The sequence below is a fragment of the Felis catus genome, chromosome B4 (genome assembly GCF_018350175.1).
Source record: "Felis catus isolate Fca126 chromosome B4, F.catus_Fca126_mat1.0, whole genome shotgun sequence".
NCBI classification, from domain to species: Eukaryota; Metazoa; Chordata; class Mammalia; order Carnivora; family Felidae; genus Felis; species Felis catus.
In genome coordinates, this window is record NC_058374.1 from 121,533,716 (window position 1) to 121,561,606 (window position 27,891).

General features: G+C 35.0%; 1 protein-coding gene and 1 long non-coding RNA gene across 6 annotated transcripts in view; one reads left to right on the top strand and one right to left on the bottom strand.

The window, feature by feature from the left end:
* The window catches only part of ANO4 (anoctamin 4), a 416,845-nt gene that overhangs the window by 376,720 nt on the left and 12,234 nt on the right, over positions 1–27,891 (top strand). For all 5 annotated transcript variants that reach the window (XM_045062224.1, XM_023257365.2, XM_023257364.2 and 2 more), the window contains 3 exons: positions 15,775–15,927; positions 16,909–17,056; positions 23,042–23,161. In XM_045062224.1, the coding sequence (XP_044918159.1) occupies positions 15,775–15,927; positions 16,909–17,056; positions 23,042–23,161 (421 nt within the window). The remainder of the gene's footprint in view (positions 1–15,774; positions 15,928–16,908; positions 17,057–23,041; positions 23,162–27,891) is intronic.
* The window catches only part of LOC123386705, a 39,346-nt gene continuing 28,852 nt past the window's right edge, over positions 17,398–27,891 (bottom strand). Inside the window, exon 3 of the long non-coding RNA XR_006601008.1 lies at positions 17,398–19,329. This is a non-coding gene — a long non-coding RNA (uncharacterized LOC123386705). The remainder of the gene's footprint in view (positions 19,330–27,891) is intronic.

Sequence of the window (27,891 nt, forward strand, 5' to 3'; positions counted from 1 at the left end):
TGGGCCAAAGAAAAAGGAGTTATCACTCATGGCATGATTGAGTCTCTCATTTAGCAGACATGTATTGAGCCATGTTATGTCCAGACCATATGCTTGGCACTAGAACTACAAGAAGGAATAAGGCATAGTCCCAGCTCTCAAAGAACTTATGTGGAGGGAAAGTCAGAGATATAAAAATAAGTGCAGTAAAGTATAATAGATGCTGCAGGATGCATCAGGGGAGGCTTAGGGGGAGCAGCCATTTCTCTTGGAGATGATGGCAGGAAGCCAGGAATGCTTAAACTATGCAACTTACATTTAAGGAATTAGATTTCTCTATTATTCAAACCCTAGTTATTTATCTTAGCATGTTATTTAAGAGCATGGGCTATGGAAACAGATTGTCTGGGTTTAAATCCCAGCCCTATCACTTATTAACTATGAAATCTTGGATAATAATTTAATCTCTGTCTCAATTTGCTCACCTCTAAAGTGGGGATAATAATGAGTGTAACCACTTCATAGGGTCTTTATGTGGATTAAATGAGTTAATGAATGGAAAGGGCTTAGAACAATGACTGGCTCATAGTATACATGTTGGTACATGTTATCTGTATCATTGTTATTATTTTCCTGTTCTTATCTCCCAGGGGAGAAAAGCTAACAAAATCTCTTAGCAGATATATTGAGTGTGTATAGGTTTGTTTGTTTTTTTCAATTATGTTTATGCTCTGTAACGTGGGGGTACGAATGGACAAGAAGCATTACTTCTGAAAGGAGTTCTTTCTGGGAAAAATCTGAAAATTAAAGGAATAGCAGAATTGATGCTTAACGTTTTTTAGATTGCTTATGTCTTAAGCATCTACTGATGTTTTTGGAGTTTCAATTATAGAAGGGCAGAATGATATAACTCAGAGAAGAAATCAATGTGGGCATTAATAATAAAACTTAATAAAGGGAATTCATTAAGAGAACTAACCCCTTTGAGGTCTCTTAATGGACTCTTCTCCCATAAAGAAGGAAATGAACAATAATGTTGGTATATTGAGTGCTTGAAAAGAAGCTTTTATGTGGCTGGAATTAGTACAGTTCCAAGTACTGCGGTATCTGTAACAAGAAACAAATCTTGGAAGCATCGCAAGCAGACCAGAGAATCCTAACTGCTTCCTTCTATTCTCATCATTTTATTTTCTTAATGACTTCCCTGCTTTGTTTTATATATTTTTAAATGTGTTCAGTAAAGTATAACAGATAATGCAAAACTATACAAGTAAGTGTACAGGTCCATAAATTTTTACAAATTTTCCCATCTGTGTAAGTAAGAGTTTGACAGACTACTAGCCCTCAGGCCAAATTGAGCCCACTGCCTATTTTTATAAATAAAGTTTTATTGGCACATAGCAATATCCATTTAGTTACATATTATCTATAGTTCATTTTACACAACAGTAGAATTGAGTAGTTGTGCCAGACACTGTATAGCCCAGCCCATCAAGTCTGAAATATTTACTGACTCCTTAAAGAAAATGTTTGCCATTCTTTGTGATAGATCAAGAAGCAGAATATTACCATTATCAAAGAAGGCTCCTTTGTTTTCTTTCCACGTCATAACACCCTCACTAACTACTTTTCTGGTTTTTAATGCCATAGATTAATTGTAGCTTTTTAAAATTTCCATGTGAATGAAATTATACAATACATACTGTTCTTTCATTCAACATCATGTTTATAAGATTCTTCTATGTTGCTGCAGGTAGTAAAATTTTATTTTCGTTACCATATAGTATTCTTAGAATGTATACCTGAAGGAAAATTATGAAGCAGGTGGAATTTCTCTTTGATACTCACCTCCATCTTTAGGCATATGTGGGGGTTTTTTTTGCGTTTCTACTCCCAGATAGTCCCCAATTTTCTCTTCTGTTCCCCTAAATCACATAGACCCCACCCCCAACTTTCAACCCTCTCCCATATCATAAAATTTACTTTATGAGTATGAAACTTCATGAGCACTGCTAAGGATAAACATGCTAGATAAATGCTTTCTAATAGGAATCAAAGCCTCTGTCAAGCTTGAATCAAAAAAAAAAAGTCAAATTTACTTGTGGAAATGCAGATGTCACTGTGCCAATAGATGAACTATTTTGTGAGTCTGCAGATCTTTTAGGCTCCTGGAAATAAAAAGGAATATAGCAATATTTATCTATCCATTCTACTGGGGATAGATATGTGGGATATTTCCAGGTTTGAGCTCTTACAAATAATACTGCTGTGAACGTTTTGTACCGGTGCTTTGGTTAACATATGTACATATTTCTGAAGGGAATTTATGTAGGAGTGGAGTTACTGGGCCATAAGATAGGCACCTGTTGATCTTCAGCAAACACTGAGTTTTTAAAACTAAGTTGTACCAATTTACAACTTAGCAGTCTTAGAGTATTAGTTATTCCACACACTCACTAAAACTTGTTAGTCCTTGCAAATATTAGCCTCTCTGGTTGGTATGTCGTAGTATGTCATGGTTTTAATTTGAAATTTCGTGGTGACTAGTAACGCTGAGCACCTTTTCATATGTTTATGGCTATAAGGCTATGCTTTTTTTGTGTGTGAATTCCCATTCAAATCCATGATCTTATTGTTTCTTTTTCTTAGTGATTTGTAGAAGTTATTAACCTATTTTGGATATGGGTCCTTTGTCAGGTATCTATGTTGCAAATCAAATAGCCTTTCCCACTTGGTGACTTGGCTTCTTACTCTCTTGCTGATATATTAAAGTGAACAAAAATTTCAACTTTGTTCTTCTTCAAAATTGGTTCCCTGTAACTTTTAGAATCAGATTTATAATTTCTACACTTAGCTTACTTTTATATTGGGATTTTCTTTTCTCATTGATTTTTTAAAATGTTTTTAAATTTTAAGTTCAAGATAGTTAACATACAGTGTAGTCTTGGCTTCATGAGTAGAACCCAGTGATTATCTCTTATATATGACACCCACTGCTCATCCCAAAAAGTGCCCTCCATAATGTCCCCCACCCTCCCACCCTCCAGCAACCCTCAGTTTGTTCTCTGTATTTAAGAGTCTTTTATGGTTTGCCTCCCTCTTTGTTTTTATCTTATTTTTCCTTTGGTATAAGAAAATGGTCCAGGTTCATTCTTCTGCATATTGCTGTCCAGTGCTGTCCAGTTTCCTTTTATATTCCCTATGTTCATCTGTCGTTTCTCAAATTCCAAATATGAGTGAAATCATAGGATATCTGTTTTTCTCTGACTTATTTTGCTTAGCATAATACCTTCTCATTCCATCCACGTTGTTGCAAATGGCAAGATTTCATTCTTTTTCATTGCTAAGTAGTATTTCATTGTGTGTGTGTGTGTGTCCCCCCCCCCCCACACACACACACCAGCTGATGGACATGTGGGCTCCTTCCATAATTTGGCTATTGTTGATAGTGCTGCTATAAACATTGGGATGCATATACCCTTTCAAATCAGCATTTTTGTATCCTTTGGATAAATTCATGCTAGTGCAATTGCTGGGTCATAAGGTAGTTCTATTTTTAATTTTTTGAGGAACCTCCATACTGTTTTCCAGAGTGGCTGTACCAGTTTGCATTCAATGCAGTCCCTATCAAAATAACGCCAACAAGGGCCCCTGGTGGCAGTCAGTTGAGTGTCCAACTCAACCTCAACTCAGGTTATGATTTTATGGTTTGTGAGTTTGAGCCCCACATTGAGCAGTGTGCTGATGATGCAAAGGCTGCTTGGGATTCTGTCTCTCCTTCTCTCTGCCCCTCTGTCTCAATAAATAAACTTAAAAAAATCTTTTTAATAATACCAGGTTCTTCACAGAGCTAGAACAAACAAGCCTAAAATTTATATGGAACCACAAAAGGCCCCAGATAGCTAAAGCAGTCCTGAAAGAGAAAACCAAAATGGAAGACATCATAATTCTGGACTTTAAGCATATTACAAAGCTGTAATCATCAAGATAGTATGGTACTGGCAAAAAAACAGACACATAGATCAATGGTATAGAATAAAGAACTCAAAAATGGGCCCACAAATATATGGCCAACTAATCTTCAAGAAAGCAGCAAAGAGTATCCAATAGAAAAAAGAAAGTCTCTTTAGCATAGTGCTGGGAGAACTGGGCAGTAACATGCAGAAGAATGAACCTGGACCACTTTCTTACACCATACACAAAAATAAACTCAAAATGGATGAAACACCTAAATGCGAGACAGGAAACCATAAAATCCTACAGATGATAAGCAGCAACCTCTTCCACCTCGGTTGCAACAACTTCTTACTTGACATATCTCCAGGCACGAAAAGTAAAGGCAAAAATGAACTATTAGGACTTCATCAAGATAAAAAGCTTCTGCACAGCAAAGGAAGCAATCAGCAAAACTAAAAGGCAACCAACAGAAATAGAGAAGATATTTGCAAATGACATATCAGATAAAGGGTTAGTATCCAAAATCTATAAAGAACTTGCCAAACTCAACACTTGAAAAACAAATAATCTAGTGAAGAAATGGGCAAAAGACATGAATAGACACTTTTCCAAAGCAGACATCCAGATGGCCAACAGACACATGAAAAGATCCTCAACATCACTCATCATCATGGAAATACAAATCAAAACCATAATGAAATACCACCTCACACCTGTCAGAATGGCTGAAATTAACTCAGGAAAAAACAGATGTTGGTGAGGATGCACAGAAAGGGGAACCCTCTTGCACTGTTGGTGGGAAGTCTGATTGATTTTTTAAGACTTTGTTTTTAGAGCAGTTTTTGATTTACCACAAAATTGAGAAGAGTGGCACATTTCTTACCAAGGATGAACCTACATTAACACATCATAATCACCCTAAGTCCATAGTTTACTTTACTTTTGGTGTTTTACATTGTATGGATTTGGACAAATGTACTATGACATGTATCTATCCTTATAATATTATATAGAGTATTTTCACTGTCCTAAAAATCCTCTGTGCCCTGCCTACTCATTTATCCCCCAACCTTGCCAGGTACATACCTTTTGTTAAGTTTAAGAACTTTACTTATATCCCTAGGTTGCTAAGCGTTATAAGTTGTAATTAAATTCTATCATATCATTTTTCTAAATCGACTAAAATCATGTGTTTCTTCTTTATTAATGTGGCGAATTTCATTGATTGATTTTATTGGTTGTTAAAGTTTTATTGGTTGTTCCACTGACCTAGCAGACTTGGAAAAAATAATCACTTGGTCATCCTTTTTTTGCTTGTATTGCCAAATTTAATTTGCTAATATTTGTATGTAAGTTCATGAAACATATACTATACTTTCTTTTTTGTAATGTTTCAGAATTTGGTGTCATTGTTATGATGACCTCTGATTCAGATAATTTTCCCCCTTTTTTCCTATTCTCTTAAACAGCTTGTATAAGATTATTATTTCTTACATACATATCTGGAAGAACTCAGTGAAGTTAGCTAGACTTGGAATTTTCTTTGTGGGAAGATTTCTAACTGTATATTTAATTTACTTAATAGCTATAGGACTATTTCAATTTTCTATTTTGAGTATCCATTTTGATAGTTGTTTCTTAGTTGTTTTTTAACAAATTTATCCATTTCATGTAAGTATTCAGATTTAGTGGAACAAAATTGTTTGAAATACCCTCTTATTAACTTTGTTTATATAAGGCCTGTAATATTGTTCTCTTTTTCATTTATAATTCTATAGTTTGTACTTTTCTTTTTTCTCTTTAACAGTCTGTCAAGAGACTTGTTAATCTTTTCCAAAAAAAAATCAACTTGTGCTTTGTTGATTTTATTTCTCTATTACTCATTTGCCTTCTATTTCATTCATTTCTGCTTTTATCTTTATTTCCTTTCTTATGTGTTATTTGGGCTTAATTTTCTCTTTTACCAGTCTCTTAAGAGGGAAGCTTAAATCACTGATTTTTAGCTTTTATTCTTAACCAATATAGGCATTTAGAGCTATAATTTTCTCTATGAACACTTCTTTAGGTGCATCCATAAGTTTTGGCATGTTTTATTTTCATTGTTAAGATATATTCCATTGCCATTCATATTTGATCTATGTATTTTTTTAGTAATGTTGCTTACTTTTATGTTTATGTTACTAAAGTAAGCAACTTTAGTAATGTTGCTTTAGTAATGTTACATGTTTAGATAGTTGCTTACTATCAAAAGATGGGAATTTTCTAGTTCTAGTTATCCCTCTGTCACTGATTTCTAATTTAATTTCATTGTGGTCAGAGGATATTCTCTATATTATTTCAGTTATTTGGTATATGATGAGATTTGCTTTATGCCCTGGTATATTGTCTATTTTGGTGAGTGCTTCAAGTGTGTCCTGCAATTATTTGATATAATGCTCTACATATGTCAGTTAGTCAACACTGTTTGTGTTGTCTTTATCTTCTGTGGTCTTATTAAACTTCGTCTACTTTATCTACTAAGTTATTTTATCTACTATTTTCTCTACTAGATATTATCTACTAAGATACTATTTTATTCACCAAGAAAAGTATATTAAAATTCCCACATATGATCATGAATTTATTATCCTTTTAGTACTGTCAACTTTTCTTTTATGCATTTTGAAGATGTGTTATTATGTGTAAACAGTTTAGGATTTTCCTAGTTTACTGTTGACCTTTTTAGCTTTATGTAAAACCACTTTTTGTCTCTAATAATGTAATATTTTGAAGATGTGATGAGGAAGAAGCTAAGGAGCTAACATTGAAATCTTCCAAAGGACAGAACTGAACCTCTCACAGTCTTTCAGGACTAAGAAAATAAAGACTCACCAGGTTCTCAGTCACAGCCAAAGAACAAGAAAAAAACCAAAGGTGAACCACACTTTATAAAAACTACCATCTAAAACCAGCCCGGCTTAATCAATGACCATATTTGAAGTGATCATCTCCCTCTTTATCTGCCTTAACAGCAGCACAAGGAACATTTTCTTGTAGAAGAAAACATAACTGATAACAGAGATCAAGAACCTTGCTAGACAGTAAATAATTTAAGCTTTGGAGTCAAGAGGAAAAATATTATACAAGTACTTATAAATATAAGCACTTCACATATAAAAAACCATGTTTAGTTCAGAGATAGTTTTCAAAAAGAAACAAAACCAGGGATCTGGCCGGAACTGGCCTGAAAGCAATAGTTTACTATTTCTTCATCTAGAGTTTCCATATGTTTGGCAAACTATAAAAGTTATTAGGCATGTAGCCTGTTATAAGAAATGTAAACATAAATTCATAACAAAGGAAAATGTCTGCTACTTCAAATGCAAAATTGGAGGTTCCTACCATTAAATACTATGAAAAAATCAAGGAAATATGGTATTACAAAAAGAAAATAATTCTCCAGCAACAAAATTCTAAGGCACATAATATTATAATTTAACTGATAAAGAATTCAAAACTGTTATGAAGAAATTCAGTGAGCTACAAGAAAACTCAGACAATTCAATAACTCAGGAATAAAATGAATGAACAGAAGGAGTTCTTTACCAAAGAGATTGAATTTATATTAAAAAAAAATTCTGGAGCTGAAGAATTCAGTAAATGAGATAAAGAATTCTATGGAGAGCATAGGTTAGGTACTAGAGAAAGTCAGATGGAAGAAAAAATAAATGACTTAGAGGATAGGAATATAGAAATAAAGGATAGAGAATTTAGATTTTTAAAAACTGAAGAAACCCTATAAGAGCTCTCAGATTCAGTTATAATGGCAAATATAAGAATAACTGCTATACCAGAAAGAGAAGAGAGGGATAAGGAGGCAGAGAGTTTGTTTAAAGAAATAATAGCTGAGGGGCGCCTGGGTGGCGCAGTCGGTTAAGCGTCCGACTTCAGCCAGGTCACGATCTCGCGGTCTGTGCGTTCGAGCCCCGCGTCAGGCTCTGGGCTGATGGCTCAGAGCCTGGAGCCTGTTTCTGATTCTGTGTCTCCCTCTCTCTCTGCCCCTCCCCTGTTCATGCTCTGTCTCTCTCTGTCCCAAAAATAAATAAACGTTGAAAAAAAAATTTTAAAGAAATAATAGCTGAAAACTTCTTAGATCATGGGAAGGAATTGGACACACAAATGCACAAAGCTAGTTGAACACCCTCTTATCTCAATGCAAAAAAAACAAACAAACTTCTCCAACACACATTATAATGAAACTGTTAGAAATCAGTAATAAAGAATTTTAAAGGAAGCAGGGACAGGAGGTGAGGTGGGGGTGGGGGTGGGGGGGGGGAAGTAACCTAAGAAGGATCCTCATTAGGCTGTCAGCAGATTTCTCAGCAGAAACTCTACAGGCCAGGAAGCATGGAATGACATATTTAAAGTACTGAAAGATAAAAATTACCCACCAAGAACACTTTACCTGGAAGTTTTCCCTCTGATATGAAGAATAAATAAAGGCTTTCCCAAACAAAAGCTAAAAGAGTTTACCACCACAGTACCTCCCTTGCAAGAAATGTTGATGAGTTCTTCAAGCTAAAAATGAAAAGATGCTGATTGTGACATAAAAACATATGAGAGTACATAAAACTTTGGTAAAGGCGAAAAATAAATTCAAAATAGAAGACTGTAATAGGATGGTGTATTAACCCCTTAATATAGTATAAAGATTGAAAGAAAAGAGGATTAAAAATAATTATAACTACTATAATTTGTTAATGAATTGACAGCATAAAAAGAAGTAAATTGTAACATCAAAAATACAAAAAGGGAGGTGTAAAAGTGTGGAGGCTTTATAGGCAAATGAAGATACGTTGCTATCAGCATAAAATGGACTGTTTTATTCGTGAGATATTTTATGTAAGCCTGATGGTAACCACAGAGCAAAATTCTGGAGTAGATTCATGCAACATAAAAAAAAAAAAAGACTGAGCATATTACAATGGAAAACACCAGCTTCAGAGGTAGAAAGAAACAAAGGAGAAAAGAAACAAAATAAATACAAAATAGCCAAAAGGTTATTGGTTATGGTAAGATGACAGTAGTAAGTTCCTATGTATCCATAATCACTCTAAATGTAAATGAATTGAATTCACCAATTAAAAGGTACAGGGTGGCTGGCTGGATTAAAAAATAAGAGTCACCTATATGCTGCCTACAGGAGTCTCGTTTCAATTCTAAAGACACACATGGGCCCAAAGTAAAGGAATGGAAGAAGATACTCCATGCAAGTAGAAATGAAAAGAAAGTGGGATTAGCTACACTTATGTGAAACAGTTCCAGGCAAAAACAGTAACAAGACAAAGTCATTATATAATGATAAAGGAAGCAATACATCCAGAAGATATAATAGTCATAAATATATATGAACTCAGCATCAGAGCACCTAAATATATTAAGCAAATACTAATAGATCTGAAGAGAAAAATAGACCAACAGTACAATAATACTAGAGGACTTCAATACTCCACTATCAACAGTGGATAAATCATCCAGACAGAAAATCAATGGAAACATTGGAACTGAACCAAACATTAGACCAAATGGACTTAAACATATATAGAACAGTCCATCCAACAGCAGAATACATATTCTTCTCATTGTGTACATGGAATATTCTCCATGATGGATCATATGGTAGGACATAAAATCAACAAATTTAAGAAGATTGAAATCATACCAACTAAATATTCCAACCACAGTGGTATAAAACTGGAAAGTTACAAGAAAAAAGTTCTAATCCACAAATGTGTGGAAACTAAAAAACATACTTCTGAACAACTAATGGGTCAAAGTAGAAATCAAAAGGAAAACAAAGTATCCCAAAACAAATAAAAATGAAACACAACATACCAAAACTTATAGGACAAAGATAGTTTTTTTTTTTATTTCAATGTAATTAACATAGAGTGTTATATTAATTTCAGGTGTACAATATAGTGATTCAACTATTCTATACATTACTCAGGGCTCATCATGGTAAGTGTACTCAGCATCCCCTTCACCTCTTTTACCCATGCCCTCCAGCTTCCTCCCCTCTGTTAATTACCAGTTTGTTCTTTGTATTTAAGAGTCAGGATTATTTTTTTTTGTCTTTTTTTTTTTTTTTTTGCTTTGTTTCGTAAATACCACAAAGGAGTGAAACCATATGGTTTTTGTTTTTATCTCACTGATTTATTTCACTTAGGATTGTACACTTAGGATTGTTGCATTTCCTTTTTGATGACTGAGTATCCCATTGTATATAAATACCACCTCTTTATCCATTCATACCTCTTATCAGTGGACTCCTAGATTGCTTCCGTATCTTAGCTATTGTAAATAATGCTGCAGTAAACATAGGGATGCATTTTTTTTAATTAGTGTTTTTGTATTCTTTGGGTAAATACTGAACAGTAGAGTAACCGAATCATATGGTAATAGTATTTTCAATTTTTTGAGGAACCTCCATACTGTTTTTCCACAGTGGTTGCACCATTTTCATTTCCACCAGCAGTGCACAAGGGTGCATTTTTTTCCACATCCTCTCCAACACTTGTTTCTTGTGCTTTTGATTTTAGCTATTCCAATAGGTGTGAGGTAATATCTCATTGTGGCTTTGATTTGCATTTCCCTGATGATGAATGATGTTGAGCACCCTTTAATGTATCTGTTGGCCATCTGTATGTCCTCTTTGAAGAACTGTATGTTCATGTCTTTTGCCCAACTTTTAATTTCATTATTTGGGGGAGGGGGGTTGGTGAAGTTCTTTATTTATTTTGGATATTAACTCCTTATCATATGTATCATTTGCAAGTATCTTCTTCCATTCAACAGGTTGTCTCTTTGTTTTTTGAATGGTTTCTTTTGCTGTGCAAAAGCTTTTTATTTTGATATAGTCTCAATAGTTTATTTTTGCTTTTGTTTCCCTTGCCTTAGAAGACATATCTAGAAAAATGTTGCTATAGCCTATGTCAGAGAAGTTACTGTGTGTGCTCTCTTCTAGGATTTTTATGGTTTCAGGCCTCACCTTTAGATCTTTAATCCATTTTTAGTTTATTTTTGTGTATGCAGTGACAAAGTGGTCCAGTTTTATTCTTTTCCATGTACTGTCCAATTTTCCCAGCATTTGTTGAAGAGACTGTCTTCCATTGCATATTCGTTCTTCCTTTGTCATAGATTATTTGACCATGTAATTGTGGTTTATTTCTGGACTCTCTGTTGTGTTCCATGGATCTATGTATCTATTTTTGTGCCAGTACCATGGTGTTTTGATTACTGTACCTTTGAAGTATATCTTGAAATCTGGGATTATGATGCCTCCAATTTTGTTCTTCTGTTTCAAGATTGTTTTAGCTATTTGGGGGTCTTTGGTGATTCCATACAAATTTTTGGATTATTTGTTTTAGTTTTAGGAAAAATACTCTTGGTGTTTTGATAGAGATTTCAGTAAATCTGTAGATTGCTTTGGGGAGTATAGACATTTTAACAATATTCATTTTCCCATTCTATGAGTATGGAATATATTTCCATTTGTGTCATCTTCGATTTCTTTGATCAAAGTTTTATGGTTTTCAGAGTACAGGTTTTTCATGTTCTTGGTTAAGTTTATTCCTAGATATTTTATTATTTGGGGTACAATTGTAAATGAGATTATTTTCCTAATTTCTCTTTCTGCTACCTCATTATTAGTATATGGAAATGCAACTGATTTCTGTATATTGATATTACATCCCACAACTTTACTGAACTCATTTATCAGTGTTGGTTTACGGTAGGGTTTTTTTGGTGAAGTTTTTAGGGTTTCCCCTATATGGTATCATGTCATCTGCAAATAATGAAAGTTTTACTTCTTCCTTAGCAATTTGGATGCCTTTTATTTCTTTTTCTTGTCTGATTGCTGTGGCTAGTACTTCCAGGACTATGTTGAATAAAATTGGTGAGAGTGGACATCTTCGTCTTGTTCCTGATTGTAGGGGGAAAGGTCTCAGTTTTCCCCATTAAGTATGATGTTAGTTGTGGGTTTTTCATATATAGCCTTTATTATATTGAAATACGTTCACCCTAAACCTACTTTGTTGAGGGTTTTTTATCATGAATGGATATTTTATTTTGTTGAATGCTTTTTCTGTATCTATTGAAATGATCATATGGTTCTTACCCTGTGTCTTACTGACGAATTGTGTTGATTCATTTATGAATTTTGAGCCCACCCTTGTATCACAGGAATCCCACTTGATCATGGTGAATGCTTTTTTTAGTGTATTATTTGATTTGATTAGCTAATATTTTGTTGAGGATTTTTGCATTTGTGTTCATCAGAAATACTGGCTTATAGTTCTCACTTTTGTGATATCTTTATCTGGTTTTGGTATCAGGGTAATTCTGGCCTCATAGAATTAATTTGGAAGTTTTCCTTCCTCTTCTATCTTTAGGAGTAGTTTGAGAAGAATAGAAATTAATTCTTCCTTAAATGTTTGGTAGAATTCTGTGAGTCTATCTGTCCTGAACTTTTGTTTGTTGGGAGTTTTTGATTACTGATTCAATTCCATTGCTGGTAATCAATCTGTTCAAATTTTCTATTTCTTCCTGATCTAGTTTTAGGAGATTATATATTAGGAAATTATTCCTTTCTTCTAGGTTGTCCAATTTGTTGGCATATAGTTTACATAATGTTCTCTTATAATCTTTTGTATAGCTGTGATGTTGGTTATTATTTCTCCTTTTTCATTTACTGATTTTGTTTATGTGAGTCTAACTAAAAGTCTATCATTTATGTTGATCTTTTCAAAGAACTACCTCCTGGTTTCATTGATTTGTCCTAATGTGTTTTAATTTTCTATTTCTTTTGTAATATTTTTTCTTTATTTCTACTGGTTTTGGGGTTTTGTTTGTTCTTCTTTTTATAGCTCCTTTAATTTTAAGGTTAGCTTGTTTGAGATTTTTCTTACTTCATGAGGTAGGTCTATATTACTATAATCTTCCCTCTTAGAACAGTTTTTGCTACATCCCAAAGATTTAGGATCATTGTATTTTCATTTTCATTTGTCTCCATGTATTCTTTGATTTCCTCTTTGATTTCCATTTTTTATGTGGCCTCTGTATGATTAGTTGTGAAAAGTCTGTTCTGCCCATCTTTGGGTCATTTTCTCAGTTATTTATGCTGATGTGGGTGTTATCTAGGTCTATCCAGGGGACAAGGTGAGCTTAGGATCCTTTTACTCTGCTCTCTTCCCCAGAAGTAACAAAGACAGTTTTTGAAAGTAAAATTTATAGCAATAAATGCATATATTAAGAAATTAAAAAGATTTCAAATAACCTAACTTTATACCTCAATAAACTAGAAAAAAATAACAAACTATGCCCAAAGTTACCAGGAGGAAGGAAATAATAAATATGAGAGCTGAAATAAATGAAATAGAGACCAGAAAACCAATAGACAAAATCAACAAAACTGAGAGCTGATGTGCTGAAAAAGTAAACATAATTTACAAACCTTTAGCTAGACTAAGGAAAAAGACTCAAAATTAGAAATGAAAAAGGAGATAATACAACAGGTACTTTGAAATACATAGGATAATAAGAGGCTCTAATGAAAAATTACATGCTGACAAATTAGGTAACCAGAAGAAATGGATATATTTCTAAAAATACAACCTCAAGAGCAAATCAAGAAGGAATAGAAAATCTGAACAGACCACTAACAAGTAAAGAGAATAAGCTGATAATAAAAAAATATCCCACCACAGCAAACCCTGGGACCATATGGCTTCACTAATGGATTCTATTAAACATGTAAAGAAAAATAATACCAATCCTTCTCAAACTATTCCGAAAAATAGAAGAGAGAAAACTTCCAAACTCATTCTGTGAGGCCAACATTACCCTGATACTAAAGGCCAATGGGTAAATATAAATGCAAACATTCTCAACAAAATATTAGCAAACTAATCATCTTAATATGTTCTTTACTTCAAAAATCATGACCACATGGGATTTATCTTTGGGATTCAGGTTAGTTGAAAATATGCAAGTCAACTGTAATCCATTAATAGAATGAGAGATAAAAATCATATGATTATCTCAATAGCATCAGAAAAAGCATTGGATAAAATACATTATCTTCTCATTATAAAAACTTTCAAGGGGCGCCTGGGTGGCTCAGTTGGTTAAGCGGCCGACTTCGGCTCAGGTCATGATCTCGCGGTCCGTGAGTTCCAGCCCCGCGTCAGGCTCTGTGCTGACAGCTCAGAGCCTGGAGCCTGTTTCAGATTCTGCATCTCCCTCGCTCTGCCCCTCCCCCGTTCATGCTCTGTCTCTCTCTATCTCAAAAATAAATAAATGTTAAAAAAATTAAAATAAAAAAAAAATTAAAACTTCCAACATATTGGGTATAGAAGGAACATCCCTCAAAATAATAAAAGCCATACATGATAAACCTAAATCTAATATTATACTCAGTGGAGAACAATTGAAAGCTTTTCTTTAAGATCAAGAAGACAAGAATGTCCACTCTCCCTACTTTTACTCAATATAGTACTGGAAGTCCTAGTTAGCACAATTAGGCAAGACAAAGAAAAGGATCCAGATCAGAAAAGAAGTAAAATTGTCACTATTTGCAGATGATATGATTTTGCATATAGGAAATTTCAAAGACTCAACCAAAACAAAAACAAAACTGTCAGCACTAAACAATTTCAGTAAAGTTGTAGGATATATAATCAACTGAAATCATTTGCATTTCTATACACTAATAATGAAACATCTGAAAGAGAAATAAAGAAAACTGTTCCATTTATAATAGCATCAAAATCAATAACTAAGAATAAATTTAACCAAGGAAGTGAAAGATGTGTACAATGAAAACTACAAGACTTTGCTGAATGAAACTGAAGAAAACACAAATGAAGACATCCTGTGTTCGTGGATTGGAAGAATTAATGTGGTGGAAATGTCCATACCACACCACAGAAATGATGTACGCACCTCAGTACATCATATAGTGGTATGGGATGTCAATATGTCTTATTATTGGTAATATTTACTTGGTGAAGGTGATGGCTACCAGGTTTTTCCACGGTAAGGATAATGTTTTTCCCTTTGTAATTACTATCATGAAGGGAGATACTTTGAGAATATACAAATGTCCTATTTTTTCACTATCATTCTTTGGTGATTCTTGCCTGCAACAATTACTATTGTGATGTTTTTGACCACTAGTGATTTTCTATTTTTAACATTCCTTTAGATTTATTTTTACACATTTGTTTTCTAATTTGCTAATTAAAATTCTGCCATAAGGACGAGCTATACCTTCTCCCCCATTTATTCAGTTGTTTATATCGGTATGGACTTATATACTTAGTATTGAGTTACAATCCAAAGACTATCATTATCTATTTTGTTGTATATATTGTTCCAGCTTTGGCTATTGGTAGCTTCTTCAAGTTTGTCATGTGTTCTATTGATATGTTCCCCATTCTATTTCAAGGACTTCCTAACATCATGAGATATTCCAGACTCCCCTTGTATTTTCCCTGCTGTAGCTCTAGAATCAAACATTTATTCAAGGACCTCTGTTCCATTTATTAGAAAATGGTATTTAGAAAACAAGATCTGCATCTTTGGTGTGGTATTTCTCCTAGGATGTCATTACTTTCAGGCCCAGGAAGTGCCTGTTTCTCCAGTGTCCTGGCCATTTTTCTGTAGAGATGTTTCCTGTGCTTCTATATTGGGAAAAATATGGGTGAAGACATGGACACATTCAGATTATTATCCTTTTGAAAATAGTAATAAAAAACCAATACTCTTTGTTCTTTTTCCTTTTCTATTCTCTAGTTCTTCAGTTTGGATTCACAACTATCTTTGTGGCAGCTTTTCCCCTAGCACCACTTCTGGCCTTACTGAACAACATAATTGAAATCCGACTTGATGCTTACAAATTTGTCACACAGTGGAGACGACCTTTAGCTTCAAGGGCCAAAGACATAGGTGAGTTAGATTTGAATTTTTTTAAGATATTAACCATCTAGTGGATAAAATCAGATACCAACTTTAGATTTTTACTTATGGTTTCCATGTAAGATGACTTAATAATTCTTGCAAGAGAATAATTATGTTAGCTTTAAATAATATTAGACAAGTAAAGCTACCTTTTCAGAAATTTATTATTTCTGGTACTAGAGAATTTGTGCTTAAATAGATTCTCAGTTTGGTTATTTCTATCTTAAGAACTTGGAATCTAAAATATTGACTTGTCACTTACAACCTTTTTAAAGTAATCCTCCATTTGCTTTACTTTGTTTTGCCCTTCCCCTAAACGTTTGCCTTAGTCACAGAAATCATGATCCAGTTTTTCTAAAGACAGAGATGGCCTTTGGTCTTTGATGAGAAAAGCTGAGTTGAATCAGATGCAGCCTCTTGAGAACTTCCTGGGGTCAGAGACCACCTTTGATCCATTTCTGCATCCAGTTCTTAGTACAGAGGCAGCAGGCACTTAGCCAATGTGTACAGAAGAGAATTGAATGTGGATACACTTGGCTCACAGTGTTCTTTAACTTCCATATGAAACAAGCACACATTCAGTGAGCACCTACCCTGGGCCAATGCAACAGGGACTGGGCCCACACAGATGTCAGCATGCTTCAGGAGCTCCCAGGCTGGTATTGGCTTGACAGTGTGAGTGCCCATCTTACTGGCTAGCATATTGGTGCCTCATCATTGACCAGAACTCTCTGACTTAAGTCTGATCCTGACTGAGTTGTTAAGTGATGAACATTAGTACTTCCACAGGAACTCCTTCAGTGACAAGATATTTGCAAGTACAAATTCTTACTGTTGGTTACAAGTGCCAGTATTTGGGATGTAAGGATCCATGGAAAGGACTATTGAAATTACTTACCCCAGTTGTTTTTTGTGTTTATTATTTCTACTGTTATGTCTGGAACTAATATAACACTTCTCCTTGAATAGGAATTTGGTATGGAATTCTTGAAGGCATTGGAATTCTCTCTGTTATTACAAATGCATTTGTCATAGCAATAACATCTGACTTTATTCCTCGCTTGGTGTATGCTTATAAGTATGGACCTTGTGCAGGTCAAGGAGAAGCTGGACAAAAGTAAGTTTGTCATAAAACTATCATGAAATCCCATTTCCTATGCATTGTGTGATGCTGGTTCACTCAGACAGAAGCTTCTGCACTGGAGTAACCCAGGATTAGAATGGTGGGGAGTGGGGGAGGGAGGTGAAATTATGATGATGCTTTTAGCCAAAGAAAACACATCCTGAAGAGGTGGGGTCAATATAGGTCAGGCAAGTTCTAGGTGGAATCCAGTGTGAGAGCAGCAATTAATCATTTCCCCTATCCATGACCTGTGCCCACTATGAATTGAGAAATGTGTGGTATACTAATGTGTGTAGACAAAAAAATAGCACATGATATAGTATAGTTATACCATTTTTATTTTAATAAGACAGTTATAATCTGATTACTCTTGTATCATCATATGGAGATTCTACAAATTCTACATGGGAAATATACAACCACATGATAAATACCCTATAGATACTCAATAAGTATTTGTAGAATAAGTAATCCTTCCTGGCTACTGACCTAACCAATGTATATATGATCCCAGGCAGATTCAATTCTATGGCATCACCTAAGTGCTTCCCAAAAGTCAGGTCTTTCTGGGTATTTCTCGTCAGGTAAAGCCCAGGCAAAATTATAGCATGCCCCTAGATTTCTTAACATACTTTAGTGGGAGAAAAATACCTGTTTGGCTAGAGTAAAAATAATCAATTCTAATTGTAGAATTTAGAGGTTTGTAGGTCAGAGTAGGATATGTTTGGGAGTCTTTTCAATGCCCCAGAAGTCATCCCACATGGGCTATGATTACCTGCACAGGCAGCCCTACCTTTGGGTTTACTTTCAGAACTAAACTAATCCTGTATAGCCGCTGTGATTCAATTAGCCCCAAGGAGTAAAGTGCCACCAAATCAAGTCAGCCAAATTTATGCACCCCTGGTCTAGGTCCAATTTCATTATTAATCCTACATAAGTACTCTAAGGCATGGACAGCTGAATGTAATAAAACCTACATTCCAGCTATTTGAAGAAGCTTCTATAAAGTTCTTTACTATAATAACCATGTGGACATTAGACACTAATTATCTAGCAACTTTAAGTGAACATGCCATCCCATTTTAAGAGATTTAAAGACTTATGTTGTACTACTCACATACTCTTTCTAATTGTAACTGATGCCAGCATTCTCTGCTTGACTGAGCCTGGAAAAGCTTGCCTTTGTTTAAACCACTTTCCCATCTGTTTTGCATTTGACTCTCAAAACAACCCTAGGAGTGGGACATGCATTATTACCCTCACTTTGAAGAGCAGAAAGAGATTAGAGGTTAAGTCCAGAATATCAAGGCAGAGTACCTATGAGAACCCACATGAAGGCAAAGCCTAGACTCATACAGTGCTCTCCATCCTGAACAAAACAGCCCTCAGGGCCATTGCCAATAAATTGTCAATCAGCTCATCTAACAGGAGAGAACTCCCAGGGGTTTACATTCCAATGGTTATTTAAATTCTTTTCCACCCCCAAATAGAATGAAACCTGTCTTGGTTTGGGGGAACCCAAAAATAAAGTGGAAACATATATGTACATTTATGATAGTGAGTCAAAGCTTTAGAATGTTGACAATTTAGATTTAAGACAGTGTTCATGGGGTTTAAAATTTCCCTAATAGCCTCCTTGTTTCAGTTTTCTTAGGCTCACCTGAGCTATTTTTTATAAATAACTTTTCTCTTTCACTTATGAGTCTTCTGCCACTTTCAATATTTATAGATCTACCTTCTATCTTCTAATCCATTGGTCATTTTTCTTGTTTTCAAATAGTTGCATTTGTATTCATTTCTTCATGAATCTTATTTTCTGCCCCACCAACTACTCTATTATCCTTTTTAAGTTTTTTTCCTGATAAAAATTCTTTAGAAATGATTTAACTAATAGGGGAGCAGCATTGTCAAAATTTAGAATGTTAAGGCTTTTGGGGTAGTATGTCCAATTTCTTATTATGATTTAATGCACCTGTAGAAATGCCATCTTTCAACTGAAACTTACTCTAAATCAAAAGTACTGCAACCAAACCAACTACCTTTCTCCGAATTCTCACCATTTTTTCAGCTTTCCCTGGCTTCCCCAAGGATAATTTCATGCATATATCCAGAGTCACTCAGTTCACATGCCCCTTGTCCCTATGACAGGATATCTCAACTGCTCCCTGGATGTGCTCTCCAACCGCAGTCTTCCTACTGTCATGAGTGTTCAGGCAATGCATCTTCAGTGGCATAGAGGGGAAGACATTCTCCTTTTCCAGCCAGATCTGAACATGAAAGGAATACCGTAATTTGAGGCAAGGTTCTCCACACAGTGGGTACACGAGAATGTTTCAAATATTTCATCTCTGCTCTCAAGAAATTCCTTCCTTTTGACTACAGCCTACCTAGGTGGATTCCTGGACCAATGCCCCTGCTCAGATTGTTTATGGTTTGTAAAATGAAGTCACTGTCTCTTTCAAGAGATCTTCATATAAACCTTTTTAGAAAAGTGCTTAGAGAACTAAAATCTCCTCCAGGTATGCATCAGAGGACAGAAATTACAAAGCACAGTTGAAGTTGTATACTATAAAATTGTTCTGTTAATCAGAACTAAATTTTAATCAACTAAAATTATTTTCAAATAGCACAAATAACCATTTTGAGCTCCCCTCCCCATCCATTGAATTTGAGAAACTAATTACTGTTGTTATCAGGCTAGACTTGTGGAACATTCTCTAAAGATATATGCAGGCCTTAGGACTATTGTGAGGTATAGATCTGATTTAGTGATCTAAACCAACGCTGATTTTCGTGTATAAATAGTGGTATCATAAGGAGTTAGAGACTTGATCAAGGACACAATTCTCAAATTGTCACAGAATGAATCACAAATACATTACTTACTTTGCAAGATATTTTTGCAAATTATAATCCAATAGATCAACATTATAACCAATTGCAAATTTGTATTTAAAATCATAAAGCCTACTGTACAGAGATTGAATCTTCCTTTTTCATGATGTCTGGCATTTTTATTGCAATAAGTCAGAATTCCACTTTCTTCTGTCATCATCTCATTAGCCTAAGTATCTATAGATAAGTTAATATATAAATTTGTCATTTATCTATAAGGCACATTTGACTTTAAATGCGTAAACCAGATCTGATTTCTCCTAGCTTTTTCATCATTTGAGTCCTATCCCCATGCCATTTGTGTCACTATATGTAAAACCTCAAAGGCAAATGAATAGCAAAACTCAAAGATACTCTGCAGTAATTTTGGTCAGGAATCTACAAACTCAAAAGTCAATTTCTGGTTCTGTTCTTTCCCTTAAAACTGATTATTAGTGATTACTACTCACTCATCTTTTTCCTTGTAGTAAAGGATTGAAACAATTAGTCATGAATGGTTTTAAAACCATTATTCTCACGTTTAAATGAATGTGGTCTTTGCAGAAGTTACTTGGAAGAGGTATGCATCCTAATTTAAATAACGCTACCCTTACGTAAGATATTTTCTGAATCTCCTTTTTTGGAAGTACCTTCAGAGGCCATCTACCAACCCCTTAAGAAAATTAACTTCATTATTTTATATTCACAGAAACTCTTTGTCTGATACCTTCCTCTCTGTATCTCTTACCTCTGCCTGAACGTCAGTGCTTCATTGTTCCTCTAACTGGCAACTGGTAGTGTGTCACAGTGAGGGTATAGAGATCTCCTGCTAGCAAACAGGGACAGATGGGATCTGCCACTGCCTGTGGCCTCCCTGCTGTAACAGTAGGTCACTGAGTTGACACATGAATGCCACTGGCTAAACTTCATACAGTGAACTGTGGGAAATCTCATTTCCCTGATTTGATGACTGCCTCAACTACTTATTATGGACAATAGCGAAGATTCTACCACAGTGAAAAGACTTCGAGAAATGCCTAGCCAGTTCAGTATTAGCAGTCCCTCTTCTTCCCTGATTATGGAAAGGATATGGAAGGGAGACTTACACAGCTGATAACTAGGTGTGTGTATATATATATATATATGTGTGTGTGTGTGTGTGTGTGTGTGTGTGTGTATATATACACACACACATGGACTGTGTCCATGTGTGATGCTTTATACACAGGAGTACAGAACCACCAAAGGCATATTTTCAACTTGGATTTATGACTGGCAATACATGAATATGCTTAATAAATAGTTCAAAGATATAGCCTCTTTATTTTGAAGGCTGGGTATTGTCCATGAGACCAGTATTTTATTTAAATTTAGACTTTTCTCAATTGAGTTTTTGGACAGAGCAGCCATCAAACTGCAGCTTTAATCTTAATAAAGCCACAGGGCTGCTTTGGGAGATAAGAAAGAGTGCAGGAGGGGTTGTAAATATTTCATTTCAGTGTTGGGTCTGTTTTCTGCCAGTTTCCAGAGGAACTTTCCTTTCTCACTGTTTGGGTCTTGAGAAGACTCTGCTATATTCTATAGCTCACAAAAGCTGGCTCCCTCTCTGTGACAGCTAATAATCAAGGCACTAATTTTCTTTCATGTCATGTTCTAGGCAGTTCCAAATTGTCCTTCTGATGAGTTGTAGGGGAGACCTCCTGCCAGTTGGATTAAGGCATGTTACACACCCACTGACCATTTGTTTCATCCATGAGTGACTTGACAAATGGGTCTTTCTGCTTGCTTCATTTTTTTAAGGCCATGATAAAACCCCAGTGATTTGTCTTGAGCAAGACAACATACAGAACTCATGTGGTCTCAGTACTGTGTTTGTGTCATTGTTTTGGTTCGGTGTTCAGCAGCTTGGAGTAATCATGCCAGACAAGTTAATGAAGGGAATTTGAAAGCTATGATTTACTCATTAAATTAATAATTATTTGTTGACCTCCTGCAAGGTAAAAATAAATAAAATTCATAATAGCCATTCACAATTAAGATCTTGCTATAGGTTAAGCACTCTGTCACACTTGCTTTACAGGTATCATTTCATTTAATCCCCACAATGACCCTATTAGGTAGGCCCTGTGGTTGTCTAAGGAAGTTACATAACTTGCTGAATTTGCATGACTAGAAAGCAGAAGAGCTACAATCTGACCCTCTAATCCAAGTTTTTAGTATTATAATATACTAACTCCCAGTACAGAATGGAAGCTGTGTCCTCAAGAAGCTTATTATCCCTGCGGTGTATAGGCAGTAGTCTATATGCCCATATGAAATCAATTGAATTTGGTATTTACTGGATTCCTACACTACATAAGACCATCCTAGGAAACAAAAATACCTAGGGCACCTGTTCTCCAAAAACAACTACAATCTAAAGAAGACCTACATGTATGCGGCCAACTCTAGCACAAGCTGTATGGTAATGGTGAAGTTAAGTGCAGCACCATACAGAGGAGGGAATGAGCTTTTTGGCCAGGATTAGGACATCTTCCCAGAAAGCGTGGCATTTCAGTTGGTCATTGGAAAAGGAGCACTATTTCCACTTATAAAGAAATGAATAGGGAATCCCAATAGAAAAGACAACCTGAACAAAAGCATGACAGAATGTAGTCTATCATGACTGTAGCAAGGGATGTGAGTTGGGAGGGAGTCATGGTCACACCAGTCACATTCATGACATTATGAGAGAATATAGATACTCATTAATAAAGGAATGTGTTTATATGTGCATGTGTGTTTATATCATCAAGGAAAGAAGCAGTGACTTGCCTATAATTTGTACTGATTATGCAATGCTGTCTTTCACCTATTTCGCTGAAGTAGTGATTGGTGCAGTGATGTTTTATATGATGATTTTGAACAAAAAGTACTAGAATAAAAGAATGACGTGTTCCTGATTTCACATACCCAGGATTTTTCGGTGTGCCCTGAGTGCTTGTGACAAGGCAGAGCCAGCTAAAGGCATTCACAAGTGCAAGAGCTTCTAGGAAGTAGAGCCTTTATTGAATTGGATGCAGAAGTGATCAGAGATCTAATTATAGCATTTGTTTTCTCTTTCAGGTGCATGGTTGGCTATGTGAATGCCAGCTTATCTGTGTTTCGAATTTCTGACTTTGAGAACCGATCTGAGCCTGAGTCTGATGGCAGTGAGTTCTCGGGGACTCCTCTCAAGTACTGCAGGTGAGCACTCAGCCTAACCTGTGCTGACTCTACCATGGGGAGGTTTTGCTCAGACAGTCCTTTCTGACTGAGCAGTTTAAAGCAGTGGTTCTCAATCTTGATCATGCATTAACATCCATTGGAGAATTTTAAAACTCCTCTTGACCAGGGCTGTGACCTAGAAAATTAAAACAGAATCTCTGGGGTGGAACCGAGATGTCCAGATCCAGGAAGCCAAACAAGAGAACCCAAAGAGACCCACGCCAAGACATTATAATGAAAGGGTCAAAAGTTAAAGACAAGAATATTAAAAGCAGGAAGAGAAAAGCAACTTGTTATATACAAGGGAAACCCCCGTAAAACTATCAGATTTCTCAGGAGAAATTTTATAGGCCAGAAGGGAGTGACATGATATATTCAAAGTGCTGAAAGGAACATATCTGCCAACCAAGAATGCCCTGCCCAGCAACAATGTCCTTCAAAACGGAAAGGAGTTCATCACCACTAGACCAGCCTAACAAGAAATGGTAAAGGGACTTCTTTAAGTTGAAATGAAGGGGTGCTAATTAGTAACAAGGAAACAGTTGAAAGTATAAATCTCACGGGTAAATATATAGGAAAAAAAGAGGAATGATCACTTATAAAGCTAGTATGAGGTTAAAAGACAAAAGTAGTAAAAATGCTTATAACTACAATAATCAGTTAAGAGATACATAAAATATAGAAATTGCGACATGAAAAACAAAATGTTAGGGGGAGAACAAAAATGTAGAGCTTTAGAACGTGATCAAGTTTTAATAATTATCAACTTAAAATAGACTGTTATTATATGTAACAGCATATACCACGGTTGTGGTAACCACAAAGCAAAAAATATATAGATACACAAAAGAGAAAGTAAGAAATATAAGCATACCACTAAAAAAAACCCATCAGATCATAAAGGGAGAGAGCTGGAAAAGAAATGAACAGAGAGTAACTACAAAACAGCCAGAAAATAATTAACAAATGGCAGTAAGTACATACCTATCAGTAACTACTTTAAATACAAATAAATTCTTCAATCAAAAGACATAGAATGGCTGAATGGATAAAAAGACAAGACCTATCTATTCGCTGCTCACTTCTGATGTAAGGACACAAACAGACTGAATGTAAAGGGATGGGAAAAGATAATCACATGCAAATAAAAACCTAATGAAAGTTGGGATATATTGTCTGTTCTAAATATAGACTTTCAAAAGAAGATCATTACATAATGATAAAGGGGTCAGTCAATCCAACAAGAAGATACAACATTTCTCCCAATGTACCCAACAAACGGGTACCTAATATATAAAACAAATATTAATAAATCTAAGGGAAAAATGCATAGCAATTCACCCATAGTAGGGAACTTTAATACCCCACTTACATCAATGATAAATCATCCATGCAGAAAATCAATAAAGTAACATTGGCCCAGACAACATGTTACAGACATGTACAACTTTCCATCCAAAAGCATCAGAATACATCCTTCTCAAGTGCACATGAGACATTCTCCAGGACAGATCATGTTATGCCACAAAACAAGTTTAATAAATTTAAGATTGAAATCACATCAAGCATCTTTTCTGACCCCAATGGTATAAATGATAAATTACAAGAAGAAAACTGGAAAAAAATCACAAGTATGTGGAGATTAAACATGCTACTAAACATCTAATGAATCAAAGAAGAAGTCAAGGAGTAATCAGACAGAGCTTGAGACATTTGGAAATTATTACAACATACCAAAACATACGGAATGCAGCAAAAACAATCCTAAGAGGGAAGTTCATAGCACTAAATGCCTACCTTAAGTAACAAGAAAAACCTCAAACAACCTAACTATACCTCAAGGAACTAAAAAAAAAAAAAAAAAAAAAAAAAAAGAACAAATGAAGACCCAAGTTAGTAGAAGGGAAAAAGTAACAAAGATCAGAGGAAAAATGAAACTAAAAACAAATAGAGAAGATCAATAAAACCAGGAGGTGCTTCCTTGAAAATATAAATAAATTGACAACATTGACAAACATTTAGCTAGACTCACCAAGAAAAAGAAGACTGGGGAAAAAACTGGAACAAGATACATTATAACTGACACTACAGAACAATGGATCATAAGACACCAGTGAACAATTATACACCAACAATTTGACAACCTAGAAGAAATGGACAAATTTCTTGAAACATACAAACTACCAAGACCAAATTGAGAAGAAACAGGAAATTGGAACATACCAATTACTAGTAAAGAGATTGAATCAGTAAACAAAAACCTCACAACAAACAAAAGTCCAGGACCAGACAGCTTCACTGATGAGTTCTACCACACATTCAAAGAATTAATACCAATTCTCAAAATCTTCCGAACACTAGAAAAGGAGGAAACCCCTCCAAACTCATTTTACATGGCTGGCATTACCCTAATTCCAAAACCAGGCAAGGACACCTCAAGGAAATAAATTACAGGCTAATATCCACGGTGAATATAAGTGTAAAATTCTTCAACAAAATATTAGTAAACTGAATTCAACAATACATTAGAAGGACCACACACCATGATCAATGATTTATTCCAGGAATGCAAAGATGGTGATTCCACATCCACCAATCAATGTGATATGCCACATTAACAAAATAAAATATAAAAATGATATGATCATCTCAACAGATGAATCATTTGACAAAATTCAACGTCCTTTCACAATAACAACTCTCAACAACCTGAGTATAGAAGAAATGTACCTCAACATAATAATAAAGACGATATATGACAAGCCCATGGCTATGTCATACTTAATGGCAAAAAGCTAACAGCTTTTCATCTAAGATCAGGAGCAATACAAGGATGCCCAGTCTAGCCACTTTTATCCAACATAGTATTGTAGGTCCTAACTAGAGCAGTTAGATAAGAAAAAGATGTAAAATGCGTCCAAATGGGAAATGAAGTAAAATTATCATTATTTGCAGATGACATTATATAATATATAGACAACCCTAAGACTCCAGCAGAAAACTGCTAGAACTAACAAACATTAAGTAAATTTGTAGGATACAATATCAATACACATAAATCATTTGTTTTTCTATACACTAATAACAAACTATCAGAGAAATTAAGAAAACAATTCCATTTACATTGCATCAAAAAGAATAAAGTATCGAGGAATAAATTTAACCAGGGAGGTAAAATACCTACCTGTATACTAAAAACTGTAAGACAATGATAAAAGAAATAGAAGATACAAATAATTGGAAAGATAATCTGTGCTCATGGCTTAGAACAATTTTTAGGATAGTTCTATTTTTAATTTTTTGAGGAAACTCCATACTGTTTTCTAGAGTGGCTGCACTATTTGCATTCCCACCAAAGTCCAAAGGGTTCCCCTTTCTCCACAACCTTACCAACATCTGTTGTTTCCTGAATTGTTATTTTTTGCCATTCTGACAAGTGTGAGGTGGTATCTCATTATGGTTTTGATTTCTTTTTCCCTGATGATGAGTGTTGTTGAGCATCTTTTCAGTTGCACAACTGGGTATTGATCTAAAGGACACAAAAATGCTGATTTGAAGGGGCACATGCACCCCCAGTGTTTATAGCTGCACTATCAACAATAGCCAAATTATGCAGAGTTCAGATGCCCATCAACTGATGAATAAAGAAGATGTGGTATACACGTGCACGCACACACACAATGGAATGCTACTCAGCAATGAAAAAGAATGGCATCTGGCCATTTGTAACAGTAAGGATGGATTTAGAGTGTATTAAGCTAAGCAAAATAAATCAGAGAAAGACAGATATATGATTTCACTCCTATGTGGAATTTGAGAGACACAGCAGATGAACATAGGGGAAGAGAAGGAAAAATAAGATATAAACAGAGAGGGAGGCAAACCATAAAAGACTCTTAAATACAGAGAACAAACAGGGTTTCTGGAGAAGAGGTAGTAGAGGGATGTGTTAAATGGGTAGTGGGCACTTGTTGGGATGAGCACTGGGTCTCATATATAAGAGATGAATCACTGGGTTCTACTCCTAAAGCCAAGAATACACTATATGTTAACTAACTTGAATTTAAATATAAAAAAAATTTTTTTTAAGAATTGTTAAAATGTCCATACTACCCAAATTAATCTATAGATTCAGTGCAATTCCTAATTCCAATAGCATTTTTCACAGAAATAGAAAAAACAATCCTAAAATTTGCACAGAACCACAAAGACCTCAAATATCCAAAGCAATCTTGAGAAAGAAAAACAAAAATGGAGGCATCATGTTCCTGATTTCAAACTATGTTATAAAGCTATAGTAATCAAAACAGTATGGTACTGTCATAAAGCAGTCACATATAGATCAACAGAACAGAATAGAGAACCCAGAAATAAGCCCATGCATAATTAATTTCTAACAGAGCCAAGAATTGACAATGGAGAAAGGACGGTCTTTTCAATAAATGGTGTTGGGAAAACTGGACAGCCCCATGTTGAAGAATGAAACTGGGCGAACATCTTACATCATACACAAAAATTAACTCAAAATAGATTAAAGCTTTGGACATAAGACCTGAAACAATGTAACTCTTAGAAGAAAACATAGGCATTAAGCTATTTGACATTGGTTGTGGTGGTGATTTCTTGAATCTGACATCAAAAGCAAAGGCAACAAAAGCAAAAATAAATAAGTGGGAATAAATCAAACTGAAAGCTTCTTCACAGCAAAG